Source organism: Panulirus ornatus, chromosome 9 (assembly GCF_036320965.1).
Source record: "Panulirus ornatus isolate Po-2019 chromosome 9, ASM3632096v1, whole genome shotgun sequence".
NCBI classification, from domain to species: Eukaryota; Metazoa; Arthropoda; class Malacostraca; order Decapoda; family Palinuridae; genus Panulirus; species Panulirus ornatus.
In genome coordinates this window covers 28,501,867-28,522,002 of record NC_092232.1, presented here as the reverse complement: position 1 = coordinate 28,522,002, position 20,136 = coordinate 28,501,867, and the positions used below count along the sequence as shown (strand labels likewise).

The following is a 20,136-nucleotide window of genomic DNA, read 5'->3' as shown; positions in this document are numbered from 1 at the left end:
ACAACCCTGACGTACACATTCCCAGGACTAAGGCCATACTATACATATGACCAGACATACGGCCGGGAAGAGCAGTGCATCGCTACGGGGTAAACTGTCCCAGAGAAATGATGGCCGGCAATACGGTGTTCACGCCAACACAATCACATCCACGAAGTGAGGGGGTGAGGGATGACGCCTGGGAGATGATACAGAAGCCGTGTAGCTGTTCACACTGCTGTATGACCGCACGATGTGTTCACACTGCTGTATGACCACACGATGTGTTCACACTGCTGTATGACCACACGATGTGTTCACACTGCTGTATGACCACACGATGTGTTCACACTGCTGTATGACCACACGATGTGTTCACACTGCTGTATGACCACACGATGTGTTCACACTGCTGTATGACCGCACGATGTGTTCACACTGCTGTATGACCGCACGAAGTGTTCACACTGCTGTATGACCACACGATGTGTTCACACTGCTGTATGACCACACGATGTGTTCACACTGCTGTATGACCGCACGATGTGTTCACACTGCTGTATGACCACACGATGTGTTCACACTGCTGTATGACCACACGATGTGTTCACACTGCTGTATGACCACACGATGTGTTCACACTGCTGTATGACCACACGATGTGTTCACACTGCTGTATGACCGCACGATGTGTTCACACTGCTGTATGACCACACGATGTGTTCACACTGCTGTATGACCACACGAAGTGTTCACACTGCTGTATGACCACACGATGTGTTCACACTGCTGTATGACCACACGATGTGTTCACACTGCTGTATGACCACACGATGTGTTCACACTGCTGTATGACCTCACGATGTGTTCACACTGCTGTATGACCACACGATGTGTTCACACTGCTGTATGACCGCACGATGTGTTCACACTGCTGTATGACCACACGATGTGTTCACACTGCTGTATGACCGCACGATGTGTTCACACTGCTGTATGACCGCACGAAGTGTTCACACTGCTGTATGGCCACACGATGTGTTCACACTGCTGTATGACCACACGATGTGTTCACACTGCTGTATGACCACACGATGTGTTCACACTGCTGTATGACCACACGATGTGTTCACACTGCTGTATGACCACACGATGTGTTCACACTGCTGTATGACCACACGATGTGTTCACACTGCTGTAAGACCACACGATGTGTTCACACTGCTGTATGACCACACGATGTGTTCACACTGCTGTATGACCACATGATGTGTTCACACTGCTGTATGACCACACGATGTGTTCACACTGCTGTATGACCACACGATGTTTTCACACTGCTGTATGACCACACGATGTTTTCACACTGCTGTATGACCACACGATGTGTTCACACTGCTGTATGACCACACGATGTGTTCACACTGCTGTATGAATGCACGATGTGTTCACACTGCTGTATGACCACACGATGTGTTCACACTGCTGTATGACCACACGATGTGTTCACACACAGGAAGGACACAAACACACACACACACACACCTGACTTACATCATACATTCTTCATTATCGTATTCCTTAGTTCGTTCTGTGTATCTTTCTTTTCCCTTCTTTTTTCATCTTCATCTCTTCTAGTCACACCCTCTCTCCCCTGCCTGACCCTCCACCCTCTCTCTCTCACTCTCTCTCTCTCTCTCTCTCTCTCTCTCTCTCTCTCTCCCCAGCCAGGTATAAGCTCCCCAACACTGCCAGTTATAAACAAAGTCCACGAGGGAGGGAGATTACCACAGCTCCCCACCGGGAACAGTGCAGGATCTTCCTTCTCCCTGGCCCGCCACCCTGGCCGAGGGAGGTTACCAACCCACACACACCCTCCCTCACACCTACGCCCTCTCCCTCACCCATGATCAGCGGGGATGAGGGAGCTGGTGGAGACTGCTGCCACTGGTGGAGGGATTACGTGTTGGTGGTGATGATGATAGTGGTGGTGATGGTGATAGTGATGTTGATGGTGATGATGATGATGACCACAACGGTGCAACACCTGAGCACGACGGTACACGACCCTTGTGCTCAGGGGTCGTGTATGGTCGTGCTCTGTGTGGCTTGGAGACCATCTCAACATCGGTGAGGGTCGTCGTCTCTCCCTCCCTGGACCAGTCCACGACCACGAGGCAAACATCACCGACTTGTGAACTTCAGCGTTGAACAACAACAGCTGCTCCTGAGAGAGAGAGAGAGAGAGAGAGAGAGAGAGAGAGAGAGAGAGAGAGAGAGAGAGAGAGAGAGAGAGAGAGAGAGAGAGAGAGAGAGAGAGAGAGAGACTCCCTGCCCCCAAACCTATAAATTACCCCAGCGTTGGAGGCGGAGTTGTAAATCATGACAAGAAAGCCGGGTGTGTAGACCTTATACAAGGGGAGCATACGGGCGGTACTCTGATCGACAGGTTCCCAAAATGAAAGAAAACGGCAGATATAGACCATAACAACCCTTACATACGAGGGGTATAACAGTGAATATCCCGTGGGAAGGTAGGTAAAGCTCTGTGATAGGGACGATAGTCCCTCTGAACTCCTCTCCTCAGGACGATAATTGAAGCTAACGGGTGATGGATGTGGGTGAGGGTGTAACAAACCAGCTGTTTTGTGGTGGTAATATTATTATTATTATTATTAATAATAGTAGTAGTAGTAGTAGTAGTAGTAGTAGTAATAGTAATAGTAGTAGTAGTAATAGTAGTAGTAGTAGTAGTAATAGTAATAGTAGTAGTAGTAATAGTAGTAGTAGTAGTAGTAATAGTAATAGTAGTAGTAGTAATAGTAGTAGTAGTAGTAGTAATAGTAATAGTAGTAGTAATAATAGTAGTAGTAGTAGTAGTAGTAGTAGTAGTAGTAGTAGTAGTAGTAGTAGTAGTAGTAGTAGTAGTAATAGTAATAGTAGTAGTAGTAATAGTAGTAGTAGTAATAGTAGTAGTAGTAGTAGTAGTAGTAGTAGTAGTAGTACTAGTAGTAGTAGTAGTAGTAGTAGTAGTAGTAGTAGTAGTAGTAGTAGTAGTAGTAGTAGTAATAGTAATAGTAGTAGTAGTAGTAGTAGTAGTAGTAGTAGTAGTAGTAGTAATAGTAGTAGTAGTAATAGTAGTAATAGTAGTAGTAGTAGTAATAGTAGTAGTAGTAGTAGTAGTAGTAGTAGTAGTAGTAGTAGTAATAGTAATAGTAGTAGTAGTAGTAGTAGTAGTAGTAGTAGTAGTAGGAGTAGTAATAGTAGTAGTAGTAGTAGTAGTAGTAGTAGTAGTAATAGTAGTAGTAGTAGTAGTAGTAGTAGTAGTAGTAATAGTAGTAGTAGTAATAGTAGTAGTAGTAGTAGTAGTAGTAGTAGTAGTAGTAGTAGTAGTAGTAGTAGTAGTAATAGTAGTAGTAGTAGTAGTAATAGTAGTAGTAGTAGTAGTAGTAGTAGTAATAGTAGTAGTAGTAATAGTAGTAGTAGTAGTAGTAGTAGTAATAGTAGTAGTAGTAATAGTAGTAGTAGTAATAGTAGTAGTAGTAATAGTAGTAGTAGTAATAGTAGTAGTAGTAATAGTAGTAGTAGTAATAGTAGTAGTAGTAGTAGTAGTAGTAATAGTAGTAGTAATAGTAATAGTAGTAATAGTAGTAGTAGTAGTAGTAGTAGTAGTAGTAGTAGTAGTAGTAGTAGTAATAGTAGTAGTAGTAGTAGTAGTAGTAGTAGTAGTAGTAGTAGTAGTAGTAGTAACAGTAGTAGTAGTAATAGTAGTAGTAATAGTAGTAGTAGTAATAGTAGTAGTAGTAGTAGTAGTAGTAGTAGTAGTAGTAGTAGTAATAGTAGTAGTAGTAGTAGTAGTAGTAATAGTAGTAGTAGTAGTAGTAGTAGTAGTAGTAGTAATAGTAGTAGTAGTAGTAGTAGTAGTAGTAGTAGCAGTGGTGGTAGTAGTAGCAGTGGTGGTAGTAGTAGCAGTGGTGGTAGTAGTAGAAGAGGTAGTAGTAGTAGTGGAAGTAGTAGTAGTAGTAGTAGTAGTGGAAGTTGTAGTAGTAGTAGTAGTAGCAGTAATAGTAGTGATGGTACTAGAAGAGGCAGAAGTAGTAGTGGTAGTGGTGGTGGTAGTAGAAAAGGTGGTAGTAGTAGTAGTAGTGGTAGTAGTAGTCGTAGTAAACCTTTCCATAATTTACCTCAGACGTTTCACATACCCTGGTTCCATTGACAGCACATCGACCCCGGTATACCACATCGTTCCAATTCACTCTATACCTTGCACGCCTCTCATCCTCCTATAAGTTCAGCCGCCGATCGCTCAAAATATTTTTCATTCCATCCTTCCACCTCCAATCTGGTCTCCATCTTTTTGTCCCCTCCATCTCTGACACATATCCTCTCTATCAACCTTTCCTCACTCATTCTCTCCATATGTTCAAACCATTTCAACACACCCTCTTTTGCTCTTTCAACCAAACTCTGTATTTCCACACCTCTCTCTTACCCTTTAATTCGATCAAACCACCTCACACCACATATTGTCTTCAAACATTTCATTTCCAACACATCCACCCTCCTCCGCACAACCCTATCTATAGCCCATGCCTCGCAACCGTATAATATTGATGAAACTGCTATTCCCTCAAACATACCCGTTTTTGCTCTCCGAGATAACGTTTTCGCCTTCCACACGTTCTTCATCGCTCCCAGAACCTACGCCCTCTCTCCCACCATGTAACTCACTCCCGCTTCCATGGTTCCATCCAGTGATAAGTCCACTCCCAGATATCTAAAACACTTAACTAACTCCAATTTTTCTTCATTCAAACCTACATCCCAATTAACTTGTCCCTCAACCCTACTGAACCTAATAACCTTGCTCTTATTCATATTTACTCTCAACTTTCTTAGTTCACACATTTTTCCAAACTCAGTCACCAACTTCTGCAGTTTCTCACTCGAATCAGCCACTAGAGCTGTATCATCAGCAAACAACAACTGACTCACTTCCCAAGCCCTCTCATCCACAACAGACTGCATACTTGCCTCCCCCCCTCTCCAAATCTCGTGCATTTACCTCCCTATCCACCCCATTCATAAACAAAAAATCAAACCACCATGGAGACATCACACACCAGGAACTGTACCTGGAAGTAATGAGAACGAGTTACAGCCGTAAATCTGCTCAGGATAAAAGAAATATGAAGAAGTTGAGTTTGATTAAGACTTTAAAAACTTCGTTTCATCAGCAGGACAACGTCGACACAGAGCTGTTGTTTGATAGCGGGAAGGAAGCCATCAACAGGAGACCAGCCAGCTAGTTAAGACTCCTACTGTAGAAACATTGTTCACATGGTAAATGAGGTGGATGGTGAGGAGAACCGATTGACGGTGAACAATCAGTGATACACCAGGAATAAAGGAAATAATTCCCTCTTCTCCCTCACGCAGAGATACGCAATGATACATACATACACACATGTAAACACTCACCTCTTCACACACACACACACATGCATGTCTTGTTCCCTACGTCACCAGGTGTTTCACTGTTCCTGCCTCATTACTGGCTACTCTCTGACGTGCTTCATCTTCCTCTCTTGTCCCAGTCCTTCTCCTGCTTCCTGCTTCTGTCTTATACTCGTCCCTCCTCCTCCCTCCTCCTGCTTGCCACTACTTCGTTCTAACCCTTCCACTCTTGCTCTCTGCTCACCCTTCCTGCTCTCTGCTCTGCAACACCTCCTCCTGACATCTGCTTTCTCCTGCTTCCCGCCTCACTAGCTTTATCTTGCTTCCGCTCCCTGCCTCACTAGTACTGCCTGCTCCCGCTTCCTGCCTCACCAGCACTGGCTGCACCTGCTTCCCGCCCATCCTACCATCACCTCACTCTTCTGCTGGTAAGATTTCCTCCAGTAAATCCTGGTCATGAAGTTGGAGGCGCTACCATTGTCTCCTGCAGAGTTCTGATGACTTGGTGACTAGCGGGGGAGGGTAGCACGGAGGGAGAAGGGGGAGAAGGAAGCAGTAAGGAAGGGGAGGGAGAAGGGAGCAGTAAGGAAGGGGAGGGAGAAGGGAGCAGTAAGGAAGGGGAGGGAGAAGGGAGCCGGGAGAGGGGAAGTAATAAGGAAGGGGAAGAAGTATACATCACAACCATCGTCCCCCCTACCAGTGTTATAATGGATCCCTCCCTACCAACAACACTACCACTGTCTAAACTCGCCCTTCTGGCATGGTCATATCCTCAGCACACAGTCACTACAGGCTGGGCACACGGCCCCCTGACCACATGATCACGACGGGACAACCCTTACCTATGATGGCCTAACCTCTGACCTGACGACCCTTTAAGGCTCAAGTCAAAGGCCAATCCAAGCTAAGGGTTGTACCGTCGTGGTCAAAGTGATGAGCATCAGCCTTCACTCACTCCTTGTACTGGCTGTACCTGCCTCGTCCCAGGTACTCACACACCCAGGTAAGCCCCCAGCACACTGTACTGTACCTGCCTCCCTCAGCACCAAGGTATAGAGATGACCAGGTTCCCCAGCAGCCGCCTACTGCAGGGTGGGGTCAGGGGCATCATGTCTGCCATGAGAAGGGCTCCAGCTGGGGCTGCCGGTAACACACACACACACACACACACACACACACACACACACACACACACACACACACACACTGAGTAGTTATGACCAATTGGGCAAATAGTTTCAAAAAACTGACATCAGGTCACAAGCGTTTGTTTGATATGTACACTACGTCATTTGCATATTAATCTAAAAGCTTTGTACATGAATATAAAGCTGGCTATAGATAAACGGAAAACCAACTACACACACACACACACACAATCATATATATATATATATATATATATATATATATATATATATATATATATATATATATATATATATATATATATATATATATCCGTAAGCAAATAACTTACAAACTTACAACTCATATGAATTTTTTCAAAACTTTCACTAGACATTCCCTCCTCATAAAATATTCCCAAGTTTCAGAAGTTTGTAAAGGCTCGTCATCTTCCTCATACCGGAAGTTCCTCACTCACTCCTCACCAGCCGCGTCGTGAGGCCTCATCACGAACCACACACACTCCCTCAACATACCCAGCTTTAGCCTCATACCTTTTTGAAATAATAATTTCATTAACGTTATTTTTTGTCATTTTACATTAGAACATGACGTTATGACCCTTGTGCATGACGGTACGACCCTTGAGCAAGACGGTCCGACCCTTTGTGCATGACGGTACGACCCTTTGTGTATGACGGTACGACCCTTAAGCATGACGGTACGACCCTTAAGCATGACGGTACGACCTTTGTGCATGACGGTCCGACCACTGTGCATGACGGTACGACCATTGTGCATGACGGTACGACCCTCGAGCATGACGGTACGACCATTGTGCATGACGGTACGACCCTCGAGCATGACGGTACGAGCCTTGAGTCTGGCCACAGTCCAACACACCCAGGGGTCGTACCATCGTGCTCAAGGGTCGTACCGTCGGCTCTCCGTCTCCATCACCTCGACTCACACGGTCCTTCTCACATCATCCTAACCCACAAGGAAAATCCTGGACACGTCTCTCAAAACACTAAGAAAAACAAACCCAAAAACCTTGGCAATAACTCAAAAAAAAAAAAGCTTCTTCTGTCGTCTCACAACTCACAAGAACCCCTAGAGCACACCTCCTGCTCACTACAGTACGTATACATCATCTCACAATCATCTGTGGTCAACAGACTTCCAGCGACACCTCATGATACACGTATGAGCACTCATGGTGAGGTAAGGTCGGTGTGATCTCACACATACTCTCGTGGTACTCACAGCCAGTCGAGGGGTCACAGCGGTCATGCCCACCTCAGAGACCACACCCACAACCTCAGAGGTGACCTATCAAGTAATCTCAGAGGCCACACTAACAAACTCAGAAGTCACACTATGAGCCTCACAGTCACACTAACAACCTCCAGGTCAAACTAATAACCCCAGAGGTCACGCTAACATCCCCAGAGGTTACACTGACCACCCCCAGAGGTCACACTAACAACCCCTGAGGTTACACTAACAACCCCAGAGGTCACGCTAACATCCCCAGAGGTTACACTGACCACCCCCAGAGGTCACACTAACAACCCCAGAGGTCACACTAACAACCCCAGAGGTCACACTAACAACCCCTGAGGTTACACTAACAACCCCAGAGGTCACACTAACAACCCCAGAGGTCACACTAACAACCCCAGAGGTCACACTAACAACCCCTGAGGTTACACTAACAACCCCAGAGGTCACGCTAACATCCCCAGAGGTTACACTGACCACCCCCAGAGGTCACACTAACAACCCCAGAGGTCACGCTAACATCCCCAGAGGTTACACTGACCACCCCCAGAGGTCACACTAACAACCCCAGAGGTCACGCTAACATCCCCAGAGGTTACACTGACCACCCCCAGAGGTCACACTAACAACCCCAGAGGTCACACTAACAACCCCAGAGGTCACACTAACAACCCCTGAGGTTACACTAACAACCCCAGAGGTCACGCTAACATCCCCAGAGGTTACACTGACCACCCCCAGAGGTCACACTAACAACCCCAGAGGTCACACGGTCCCTAGACGTGACACTGACAACCCCAGAGGTCACACTAACAACCCCTGAGGTTACACTAACAACCCCAGAGGTCACACGGTCCCTAGACGTGACACTGACAACCCCAGAGGTCACGCTAACATCCCCAGAGGTTACACTGACCACCCCCAGAGGTCACACTAACAACCCCAGAGGTCACGCTAACATCCCCAGAGGTTACACTGACCACCCCCAGAGGTCACACTAACAACCCCTGAGGTTACACTAACAACCCCAGAGGTCACGCTAACATCCCCAGAGGTTACACTGACCACCCCCAGAGGTCACACTAACAACCCCAGAGGTCACGCTAACATCCCCAGAGGTTACACTGACCACCCCCAGAGGTCACACTAACAACCCCAGAGGTCACACGGTCCCTAGACGTGACACTGACAACCCCAGAGGTCACGCTAACATCCCCAGAGGTTACACTGACCACCCCCAGAGGTCACACTAACAACCCCAGAGGTCACACTAACAACCCCAGAGGTCACACTAACAACCCCAGAGGTCACACTAACAACCCCAGAGGTCACACTAACAACCCCTGAGGTTACACTAACAACCCCAGAGGTCACACTAACAACCCCAGAGGTCACACTAACAACCCCAGAGGTCACACTAACAACCCCTGAGGTTACACTAACAACCCCAGAGGTCACACTAACAACCCCAGAGGTCACACTAACAACCCCTGAGGTTACACTAACAACCCCAGAGGTCACGCTAACATCCCCAGAGGTTACACTGACCACCCCCAGAGGTCACACTAACAACCCCTGAGGTTACACTAACAACCCCAGAGGTCACGCTAACATCCCCAGAGGTTACACTGACCACCCGAGGTCAAACTAATAACCCCAGAGGTCACGCTAACATCCCCAGAGGTTACACTGACCACCCCCAGAGGTCACACGGTCCCTAGACGTGACACTGACAACCCCAGAGGTCACACCGAACCTAGAGGTCACACAAACAGCCCCAGAAGTTACAGTAACAACCCCAGAGGTCACACTAACAACCCCTGAGGTTACACTAACAACCCCAGAGGTCACACTAACAACCCCTAGAGGTCAGAGCAGTACTCACAATGAGCTTGTTCTTGAGGCCGGGTTCCTGTCGGAAGTAGATGAGGCCGCCCTCCGGGATCTGGAGGTCGATGTGTCCCGCCAGGCGCTGCTTGTCGTAGTCTGCACAGTTGATCCACACCCTCACGTCCGTCTGGTTCACACTGACCAGCAGCCGCGTCCAGGTCCACCCGACCTGCGGGGAGGAGGAACAGACGGGTGGATCAGAGGGAGGGATCAGGTCCACCTCACCTGCGGGGAGGAGGAACAGACAGGTGGATCACACAGGTGTTCCACACTGGCACTTTTAAAGTCTGGTAACCGCTCAGACCACCAGCACACCAGACATGAGGAGCACACACACACACACACACGTACCACACATGCCCTCATAAATGAGAAGGAAATTATACAATCATCTATGATGGCGGCATGTTTCAACCTTATATATAACTTAGTTAGGTATCATATTGCTTATAATTACACAAACCTTTGATCGTCCATCTTGGGCTAATATGATGATGACTTCATCATACATGATGGAGTTGTGCCCCACACATCAGGACCAGAGCACCTCCCTCTACCACCACCACCACCATGCTCAGTGCTGATCTCAAAGCTTTATCGAAAAGGGAAGATCAATAATACGATATTTGGCCGCATTGGATCTAGACACATAACACACACACACTCGGAATCCATCTGTCTGAAAATATAACAGTGAGAGAGAGAGAGAGAGAGAGAGAGAGAGAGAGAGAGAGAGAGAGAGAGAGAGAGAGAGTGTACCTACCTACCTACGACAATATTAGGTCATTATGGCAGGGCATGGTACTGACGTCAGGCATGACGTATTCAACTACGTCATCCCCTCAGCAGGTCCCCTGCGTGGCATAGTTACCCAATCGTGCCACATCTGGCACTGAGGTCACCCACACGTTACCAAGTTTTCTCTTCAGTGTTGCTACCCTCGTTCCATGCATCACGTACCTACATGTCTCTCCCTCGTCAGTATAGTCAATGATCGTTCCCGCTGCCTGGCTGGGCTGTTGTATATTCCTGTCGGGTTTATTTTCAGCGGTTGGTCGTGGAGGACCAGGGCGGACGACCTGTGTGACCACGACTCACCGCCAGGGAGTGTGGCGGAGGCGGTGTCCATCGTACAGCTGTACATGACCCGGACACACTCACTATGGCCCTCCTGCTCACCTCCTGTTCCAAATCTTTCCAATCCAACAGGAGAAAAAAATCAACCCGTAATATCACGTTTTCTATCTCCGACCTTATCATTATACCCTTACGACAGCTTTGTTAACGACTTTAACTAGGTGGTAGAATGGTTAACTGTACTTCTGAATGAGACTCGGTCACTTCCGTGATGTAGGTTAATATACCACTACACTGAATAATGTGTTCGTGTGAAGAGAGAGCTTTTGTATTCTGTCTGAAATAAGAATTTACATTCACGTGACCATGAATACATTCCCGTGTGATCCCACCCATTTACGTTTGGTTTCAGGGCAGCTGGTGTCCTTCATGGCTCCCCTCCCCGCACCTCACAGTGTTCTGGCAGACCTAACATAGCGACGACGCGAGCTGCTGGTCTGGCCTACCATGCAGGCCACGACACACACACACACACACACACACACACTTACCTCAGTCTGCAGGCCACAGGGGACCGTAGTCTACCTCAATCTGCAGGCCACAGGGGACCGTAGTTTACCTCAGTCTGCAGGCCAGGGGACCGTAGTTTACCTCAGTCTGCAGGCCACAGGGGACCGTAGTCTACCTCAGTCTGCAGGCCACAGGGGACCGTAGTCTACCTCAGTCTGCAGGCCTGGGGACGGTAGTCTACCTCAGTCTACAGGCCACAAGGGACCGTAGTCTACCTCAGTCTGCAGGCCACAGGGGACCGTAGTCTACCTCAGTCTGCAGGCCAGGGGACCGTAGTCTACCTCAAGGGGACCGTAGTCTACCTCAGTCTACAGGCCAGGGGACCGTAGTCTACCTCAGTCTGCAGGCCAGGGGACCGTAGTCTACCTCAGTCTGCAGGCCAGGGGACCTTATCTACCCTGCTGTACTCATTCCTCACTCCCCTGCACGTTTCCAGTGCTGGTTGGCTGTTCTGCCGCCTACCTCTCCTCTACACTACTCCTTTAAACTCTTTTGGTTTTTGATCATCTTCAGCTGAACCACATTCCTTTCTCTAATCTTTCCTCTATATCTGTAGCCGTTCACGATGTGTATGTTACAATGTTGTAAAGATAAGACCTACGTTCATATATCATCACTATGCCATTCTGTCCAGCGGGTGATCTTCCAATTGTACAAAGGAATTCAAAACAGCAACAGATCAAGCGGTTCCTTCGAGGTTCCTGGTCATTGTAGAAGACATGACACACTCACAAATTAGTGTGTCAGAGTAGAGAGGATTACCGATGAGTCGAAGAGAAAAACCTATAAACTGTTCATGTGACATAGGGGGAGCAAATAACGTTAGTCGTGGACTTCAAGCGAAATATTCCACAAGTCTGTTCTTAAACGTATCTACAGTACTGTTTCCAACCACTCTGATCGGTGAATAATTCCGTATGTTAACAATGCTGTTGAAGAATAAGCCTCGAGGTAAGTCGTTGGTCCACATGTTTGCATCCATCACTACGACTGAAATCTGACTATATAATCAAGCCTTAATGAGTGTCTTAGATCAAGGTTTATAAAGGCCTCTGATAACGTTGAACACCCTGTGTTTGATCGTTGATCGCCTCTTAACATTCTCTTGTCGAAGCCAAACAGATTGAAGTCGTTTAGTCGGTTCTCACAGGATTTGGTCTGAAGTCGAGGAATCATCGTGATAACTGGACGCTGTACACTCTCCACTCTGTCCATAATGCACCGTCTGGCTGGACCACGAATCATTATTTTCGAAGACTAAATGTTGTCTCCTTCACGTGTATCCCTTCCGACACATGACGTCAGGACCTCTTCCAGCCCAAAAGTCATCCATGATTTCTGTCTGCCTCCTGTGTCGACGTGTGACCAACTGTTCTTAGTGCTGACGTACGCAGTTCGTCAGCCAAGGCCTTATAAACTGATTCGTCAACTTCCATACGTTTTCTGTATTCCAAAATTTCTCTTCGTTTCTTACCAGTTACTTGTACGCTTTTTTTTTTCAGCCTTCCATCAAAACACAACATGTACTTCCCTGGTTGTTCTCCTGCACATGACCTCCTCCCCAGCCTCACACATCACGTGTCACTCCACACTGACAACCAGGTGGATGATCAATGTGGTGGATACATACCAGATGATGGGGACTGTGTCGCTCTCTGGCGTCCCCAGGCCTCTGTTACCCTCCCACTCGTCAATAGCCACTGTTTCTGTTCCTCATCCCCATAATCTGCTCCTATCCCCCGTCCCCTCATTTCGACTGTGTGTGATGACGACCCTTGTGTCATGAGCGATGCCTTCTGGTTGACCTATGTCATGAGCAGCCAGAGATGACCATCCTCACCTTCTCATGTCCCGGGCTGCGCTACGTGAGTCTTCTTTCCAGTGACTCTTCCTCATGAATTCCTATTTTCAATCTTCTTAAATTTGATATCATATTCTCTGATACACTTCCCAGTTCACTAATATCTTCACTAGCTTGTATATATATATATATATATATATATATATATATATATATATATATATATATATATATATATATATTCCCTCAAAGGTCCAGTCCTCTGTCCTTAACGCAACCTCGCTAATGCGGGAAATGGCGAATAGTATGAAAAGAAATATATATATATATATATATATATATATATATATATATATATATATATATATATATATATATATATATATATATATATATATATATATATCTGTTCACTTCCTAAGGCTCCTAATATGTTCACAGCCGAACTCAAACTATAAGTACTAACTCTTCTGGACGGTGATCACCAGCGTTCGTGTGATGGTGGAGGCGGGTTAACGGCACCGTTTCAGCACACGGCGCAGCCGCTTTCCAGTTCACAGGACAACCAGAGAGTAGAACATGGAGCCCTGCTGGTGTCTGTGGGACGGACCGTAATATCTGGACGGTGCGTCTCACAGCCACAGCAATAACCACCCAAGTTCGACTTGTCTGAGAACTTGGCGGTGAAGCCGGTGAAGCCTCACACACACACACACACACACACACACACACACTGTGGGTTGACGAGTTGTCCCAGCAAATCCGTCAGGGATGTTTGGGGCGACACAAGTTGGTGCCATCACTTAAATAAAGCTAAAACTAAACCCATTACTGTGGCGTGTACAATGACGCAGGCGTACTCCTAACGTTTTATTTTGCGGGGAACATCTGATAAGAACTTAAGAGTGGCGTCCATAATGAATTAGATCTATCACATATCCATAGCGCGAAGAAAAAGAAGGAAGTGGGGGAAAGAAACTGTGAAGGGTTGGGAAGGAAAGAAGAAGGGAAAGGGATGAGAGATACAAGGATGGAGAAGATAAGGGGAGTGAGAGGGGCGATGGGGTACATCACCATCCAGGGAGACCTCGAACCACGACCCTCCCTGAGACAGGAGAGCAGTCACACGGGGGATACTTACCCTGTGGTAGACCCAACTGTATCATACAACAACTCGATAAACAATATCGTACACCTGTAAACACTGAACCATCTGTATCGTACAACAACAGTTCAATAACCAATACGATACACCTGTAAACATACAGAACTTTGTTAAGACACAGTACATCAGGCACATCCATATCAAACAACATGACATGGTCCAGAGGAACATGGCATGGTCCAGAGGTACATGACATGGTCCAGAGGTACATGGCATGGTCCAGAGGTACATGGCATGGTCCACAGGTACATGACATGGTCCAGAGGTACATGACATGGTCCGGAGGTGTTACCTTATCTGGGAGCTGGAAGGTGGCCTGGTGTGTCTTGCTGTCTTCCTTGATGTGGTAGAAGAAGTTCAGATGTTGTGTCTTCAGGTTGGATATGACCTGAGGGAGAGAACAATGGGTTACAGTGTGGGCTGGTCAGTACGGGTAGGAGGTGTCAGTGTGGGTTGGAGGTGTGGTGTACTGATAGGCGGGGGAAGAGGTGTGGGTACATAGTGCTGGAAATATTCGTGTGTGTGTGTGTGTGTGTGTGTGTGTGTGTGTGTGTGTGTGTATGTGTGTGTGTGTGTGTGTGTGTGTATGTGTGTGTGTGTGTGTGTGTGTGTGTGTGTGGGTGTGTGTGTGACAAGCGTTTGTTGGAAGTACCCCCCACACTCCCTAACAACCCCGAGATCTGTAAGTGGATGGCTCATGAAGACCCCATACTAGCCCAAAGGATTATCCCAGAAGAACCCCAGTGGATCACCCCGGACGACCCCAGTGGATCACCCCGGACGACCCCAGTGGATAACCCCAGAAATCCCCAGTGGATCACCCCGGACGACCCAGTGGATCACCCCGGACGACCCAGTGGATCACCCCGGACGACCCAGTGGATCACCCCGGACGACCCAGTGGATCACCCCGGACGACCCCAGTGGATCACCCCGGACGACCCCAGTGGATAACCCCAGAAAACCCCAGTGGATCACCCCGGACGACCCAGTGGATCACCCCGGACGACCCCAGTGGATCACCCCGGACGACCCCAGTGGATAACCCCAGAAATCCCCAGTGGATCACCCGGACGACCCCAGTGGATCACCCTGGAAGATCCCAGTGGATCACCCCAGAAGACCTCAAGAATCAACCCAGAAAACCTGAGTGGATCACCAGGGAGAAGACCCAGTGGGTCTCCCAGGAGAAGACCCCCAGTGGATGACCCAGAAGAAAACTATAAAGGTTCCCTCAGTGGAGGACTTAGCAAATCACCCCGGAAAAGATTCAGTGGACCATCCTGGGGAAGACCCTGTGAATCACCCCTGAAAATATCTCTGATGATCACCCAGGGGACCGCATTGGGTCGGTCCGCCAGACATCGCTGGATCATCCCGGGGACCCGTGTGGATAACCCCAGAGAAACGTCCCAGATGATCGAAGATCACCTCAAAAGACAGAATCGGTCACCCAAGAAAAGATCCACAGTGGACAACCCCGGAGAAGGCACCAATGAATCACCCCAGAGAAGACCCACAATGGATCACCCCCGAAGAAGACACCTACTGAATCACACCCCAGAGAATACCCAGTGGAACATCGCCCCCCCAGTGATTCAGTCCGGAAGAGTCCACCAACCCCACACCGGACAACCTCCAAGAAGATCCTCCAGTGGACCAAACCCCCGGAAAACACCCCCAGTGAACCCCCCCCCCCCTAAACATATCTTGTGGCAATATGAGAAAAGTTTTACCATGAGACGAGTGGGGGGCGGGGGGGGGGGGTGTCAGGGGGGGGGGGGGGGGGGGGTGCATGACCCTGTGAGGAGGAGGAGGGAGGGAGGGAAAGGGAGAGGAAGAAGGGAGGGACATGGTGATTTATAACTGGCCCTTCCTTCCTCCCCCACACCACCTCTCGGCTGGCCCAGCGAGCAGGAGGCAGCCACCAACACACACAGGAGTTACCATGACCAAAACAGCAGACTGGCGACATATTTGGGTCAATAATATATTCCCGGAGATGGTCCACCTGATATAATATCTCTATATAATAATCTGGTTATAGTATACACTATCCAGATGGTATGGTCACAGTTTGATAACGTTATAACATGCGTTGCTACGGGGTCGTGGACGCTGATGTTCAATGTGAACAAAGATCTGTGGTCATTGAACATCAGGGGTTCCAGATCACAACAACAGACGAACATAAAAACAAAAACCAAAAAAATAATCTTTTACGAGACCAAGATATAGAATTCAACCTGAAAATACTGATCAAAACTTAATGAAAACTATTAGAAGTTAACATCTCTAGTGACAACCCACAATTAGTACCCGCGTCTTTGGGTTGGTACTATCTTCCCCCGGCCTGAGTGAGGCCAGCCAGACCATCACACCTCAGGACACGTCCCGAACACCACATGATGACCGACGTCTTGGTACACAAACCGTACTGACGTCAGAGGTGACTGTGGTGTAGCGTGCCAGTGTGGCTCTCACATGTGGCAATGTATGAAGGTGTATATATATAAAGAAATGAAATTGTAGACATGCAGAATAATTCATATATCATAATTTTCTCAAAATCACATATTTACTTCTATCATCAAGTGGATTAGAAAGCATTTATGTCATATCTGCAGTTCAGTAAATAAATAAAGTTGAAAATACGGTCTCCCCTCCTTTATAGTAACTTATCCAACAAAGAAATCGCTAATAATAATAATAATAATAATAATAATAATAATAATAATAATAATAATAATAATAATGAATTAACATATGGAATTAGAGACAATAACAGAAGTGTACTAGCATTATCATTATCATTATCATCATTATTATTATCACTATTATTATCATTATCATTATCATCAATATCATTATCATTATCATCATCATCATTATCATCACAGACAGACCTGGAGGAAAGGTTTGATCTTGCCAGGCAGGTTGATGGAGATGAGGGAACCCAGGGTCTTCTTGTGTTGCTTGTACACGAAGTAGAGAGTGAGCTGGTCATGCAGGGTGGAGGCGACCTGCAGGGGGAGGTGGTCAGTGCATGATCATGGTGGGCGACAGCTTAAATGGGGACGACACACGTCAACTGGGAGGGGTACACACAGGTCAGTGTTGCCTCCTTATAGCAACAGGTCAGTTGGGAGAATACAGGCGCGCGCACACACACACACACACACACACACACACACACACACACACACACAGCACAGAAAGGAAAAATATGGCACAAAAAATCATTTTTTTCTCATAAGATTCTGAGTTTTGGTCTAGAAATTCCTGACTGTTGGTCGTGTGTGACTCACTGACTAAGAGTAGACGAGCACAAATATTAGAATGTAATCCTATATAGCTTGAAACCTCTCTCTCTCTCTCTCTCTCTCTCTCTCTCTCTCTCTCTCTCTCTCTCTCTCTCTCTCAGTGTGAATGATGGCTATGCATGACACCATGCAGGGTGCTAGCCAACCAGCCATCTAGGTAACCCATTAAGTTATCCATCCATCCATCCATCTAGCTAGCCCATACGATGGTCATTCATCTCTCCACATAACTAGCACTTATGTCATTAGTTGACCCATCTAGCTAGCCAACCACCATCTATCCTTCCATCTATTCATCACGGCATCTATCTAGTCAGTCCGTTTGCCAGCATGGTGGATCCCCATCTGGAGGGCCCTCATACACTCTGCACCCTCAGCAACTGAAGGAAGTTAGCGAGGGCCCCTTGGGTCCCTCCTGCTGGGTCCAAGTGGTCCAAACTTCGTTACTCACTTCCTAATATTCATTAAATATTCTGAATATTCTCTGATAATTGAAACTTCTCACACAATATTCTTTGTTCACAATGAGTCACCTCAAACACTATTTCCTTCACAGTGAGTCACCTCAGACAATATTCTCAATATTCTCTACACCGATTCATCTCAGGCAATATTCTCTACGGCAATATTTCATGAGAGAGTGACTGGTTGCCTACAGCGCTGACGTACAGTACAGTACAGTACAGTACAGTACAGTACAGTACAGTACCGTACAGTACAGTACAGTACAGTACAGTACAGTACCGTACAGTACAGTACAGTACAGTACAGTACAGTACAGTGGTCTTGAGATAGCTCCATACAACTTAAGCACAACGTTATGGCCTTTGAGCTATGAGGTATGACCCCTTAAGCACGACTCTTTGGTATGATGATGGCTGAACCTTTGACCTGATACACTGAGTCAGGTCAAAGGCCAAGCCGTCATGCCGAGGGTCGGTCGTGCCGTCGTGCTCAGGGGGTCGTATCGCTTCGCTCAAGAGTCGTGTCGTCGTGACAGTCACAAGTTGCGTTACCTCTACTGGCCGTAACGCCTTGGTAACGGAGGAGGAGGAGGAGGAGAAGGAGGAAGGGTATTGCCTCGCCGTTACCTTCGGCACGAGGGAGGAGTCCAGCTGGATGTTGTCATAGAGGGCCCGGAGCCGCCAGGCGGGGGTGTCCGGGATCGGTCCCCGAGCAGCCGACACGCCCGTCTGGGATCCGTTGATGCTGAGCAGGTCCAGGATGTCCCACTCTGAAAGACACAAGGACATTCGTTAGCCACTACGGGATTTCACGTATCCTACTGGATCTTTGCGATCCTTTATTATATATATATACACAGGATTGGCTGGGGAGGGCGTGAAGTTTACCCTCCTCTGCCAGGCACCAGGACCTACCTCAGCCAAAGGATCTCACATATCCTATGGGATCTCAAATATCCTCTAGGACCTCACATATACTATAGGATCTCACATATCCTATAGGATCTCACTGACGATCGTAAAACATAAATATACACAGAATTGGATGGGAAGGGATGGGGGGTCAAAGGATCTCACTTATGATCCCACATTACAAGTATAAAGTAAAATTCAACGGTGAAAAGTAAGAGAGTAGCCACATTTCATTACTGCATTCATGTAAATCACTCTGTGATTTCTCTGTTATTTTCCTCTCACGCACTTCGAGTTGAGGCTACTTAAAACATTTCTCGTGCGTACAAGGCTACTTCCGGAACTATAGTCACAGGTAAGTCTTTGGAAGGATGGGCAAACGTTAGGCATAGCATGGAATACTTACAACCTTAAGTAACACACACACACACACACACACACACACACACACACACAGGTACTGGACCCCAGATATTCTACGGTATACACATCACGACTTCCATTATTCTATCATTACCAAAACGCATGCGATAAATCAAGCAATATAAACGTGTACAGACATAGAATATAGATGGTCTTCAGCCCCCTAGCCCGGGCTGGGCCTCGACCAAGCCGCTGGAAGCCGCAGCCCTCAGGCCAACATAGCCCCCCCCACAACCTGGCTGGTCTGGTACACACTGGAACTACTCTACTGTGCATCCTAGGCTGTTTCTGATGGTAGAGATGGCAAGGTGTTGAAGCGTTTTGGGCCCAGGATGTTTCAGGTGTTCTCTCTTTTTGTGTATATCACACTTTTGGATTTCAGAGGTACTACTTCACACAGTCTTCCGTGCCCGTCGTGCCAGTAGGATGTTATTTCCGAATGTAAGATGGAAACCATACCTTCTGGGATCTTCCAGGGAGTATAGCCTCAGTGTTTGAAGTCGTAACCAGTAATTTAGTTCCTTTATCACATCAGCATGGACGGTGAAACTTCTCTGACCATTCTCGAATTCCTCAATTTCGCCCGCCTTGTGGGGTGATATTAGAACGTAACTATCACATCAGTGAAACAATTATCACTTTGAATAATATCATTATCTTTGG

At 47.2% G+C, this 20,136-nt stretch overlaps 1 protein-coding gene across 2 annotated transcripts in view; it reads right to left on the bottom strand.

The window, feature by feature from the left end:
• Positions 1-20,136, bottom strand: part of LOC139750302 (kielin/chordin-like protein) — a 436,266-nt gene that overhangs the window by 7,610 nt on the left and 408,520 nt on the right. For both annotated transcript variants that reach the window (XM_071664925.1, XM_071664926.1), the window contains exons 3-6: positions 18,766-18,908; positions 17,258-17,374; positions 14,644-14,739; positions 9,734-9,907 (exon numbers count right to left, since the gene is read on the bottom strand). In XM_071664925.1, coding sequence (XP_071521026.1) covers positions 9,734-9,907; positions 14,644-14,739; positions 17,258-17,374; positions 18,766-18,908 — 530 coding nt within the window. The remainder of the gene's footprint in view (positions 1-9,733; positions 9,908-14,643; positions 14,740-17,257; positions 17,375-18,765; positions 18,909-20,136) is intronic.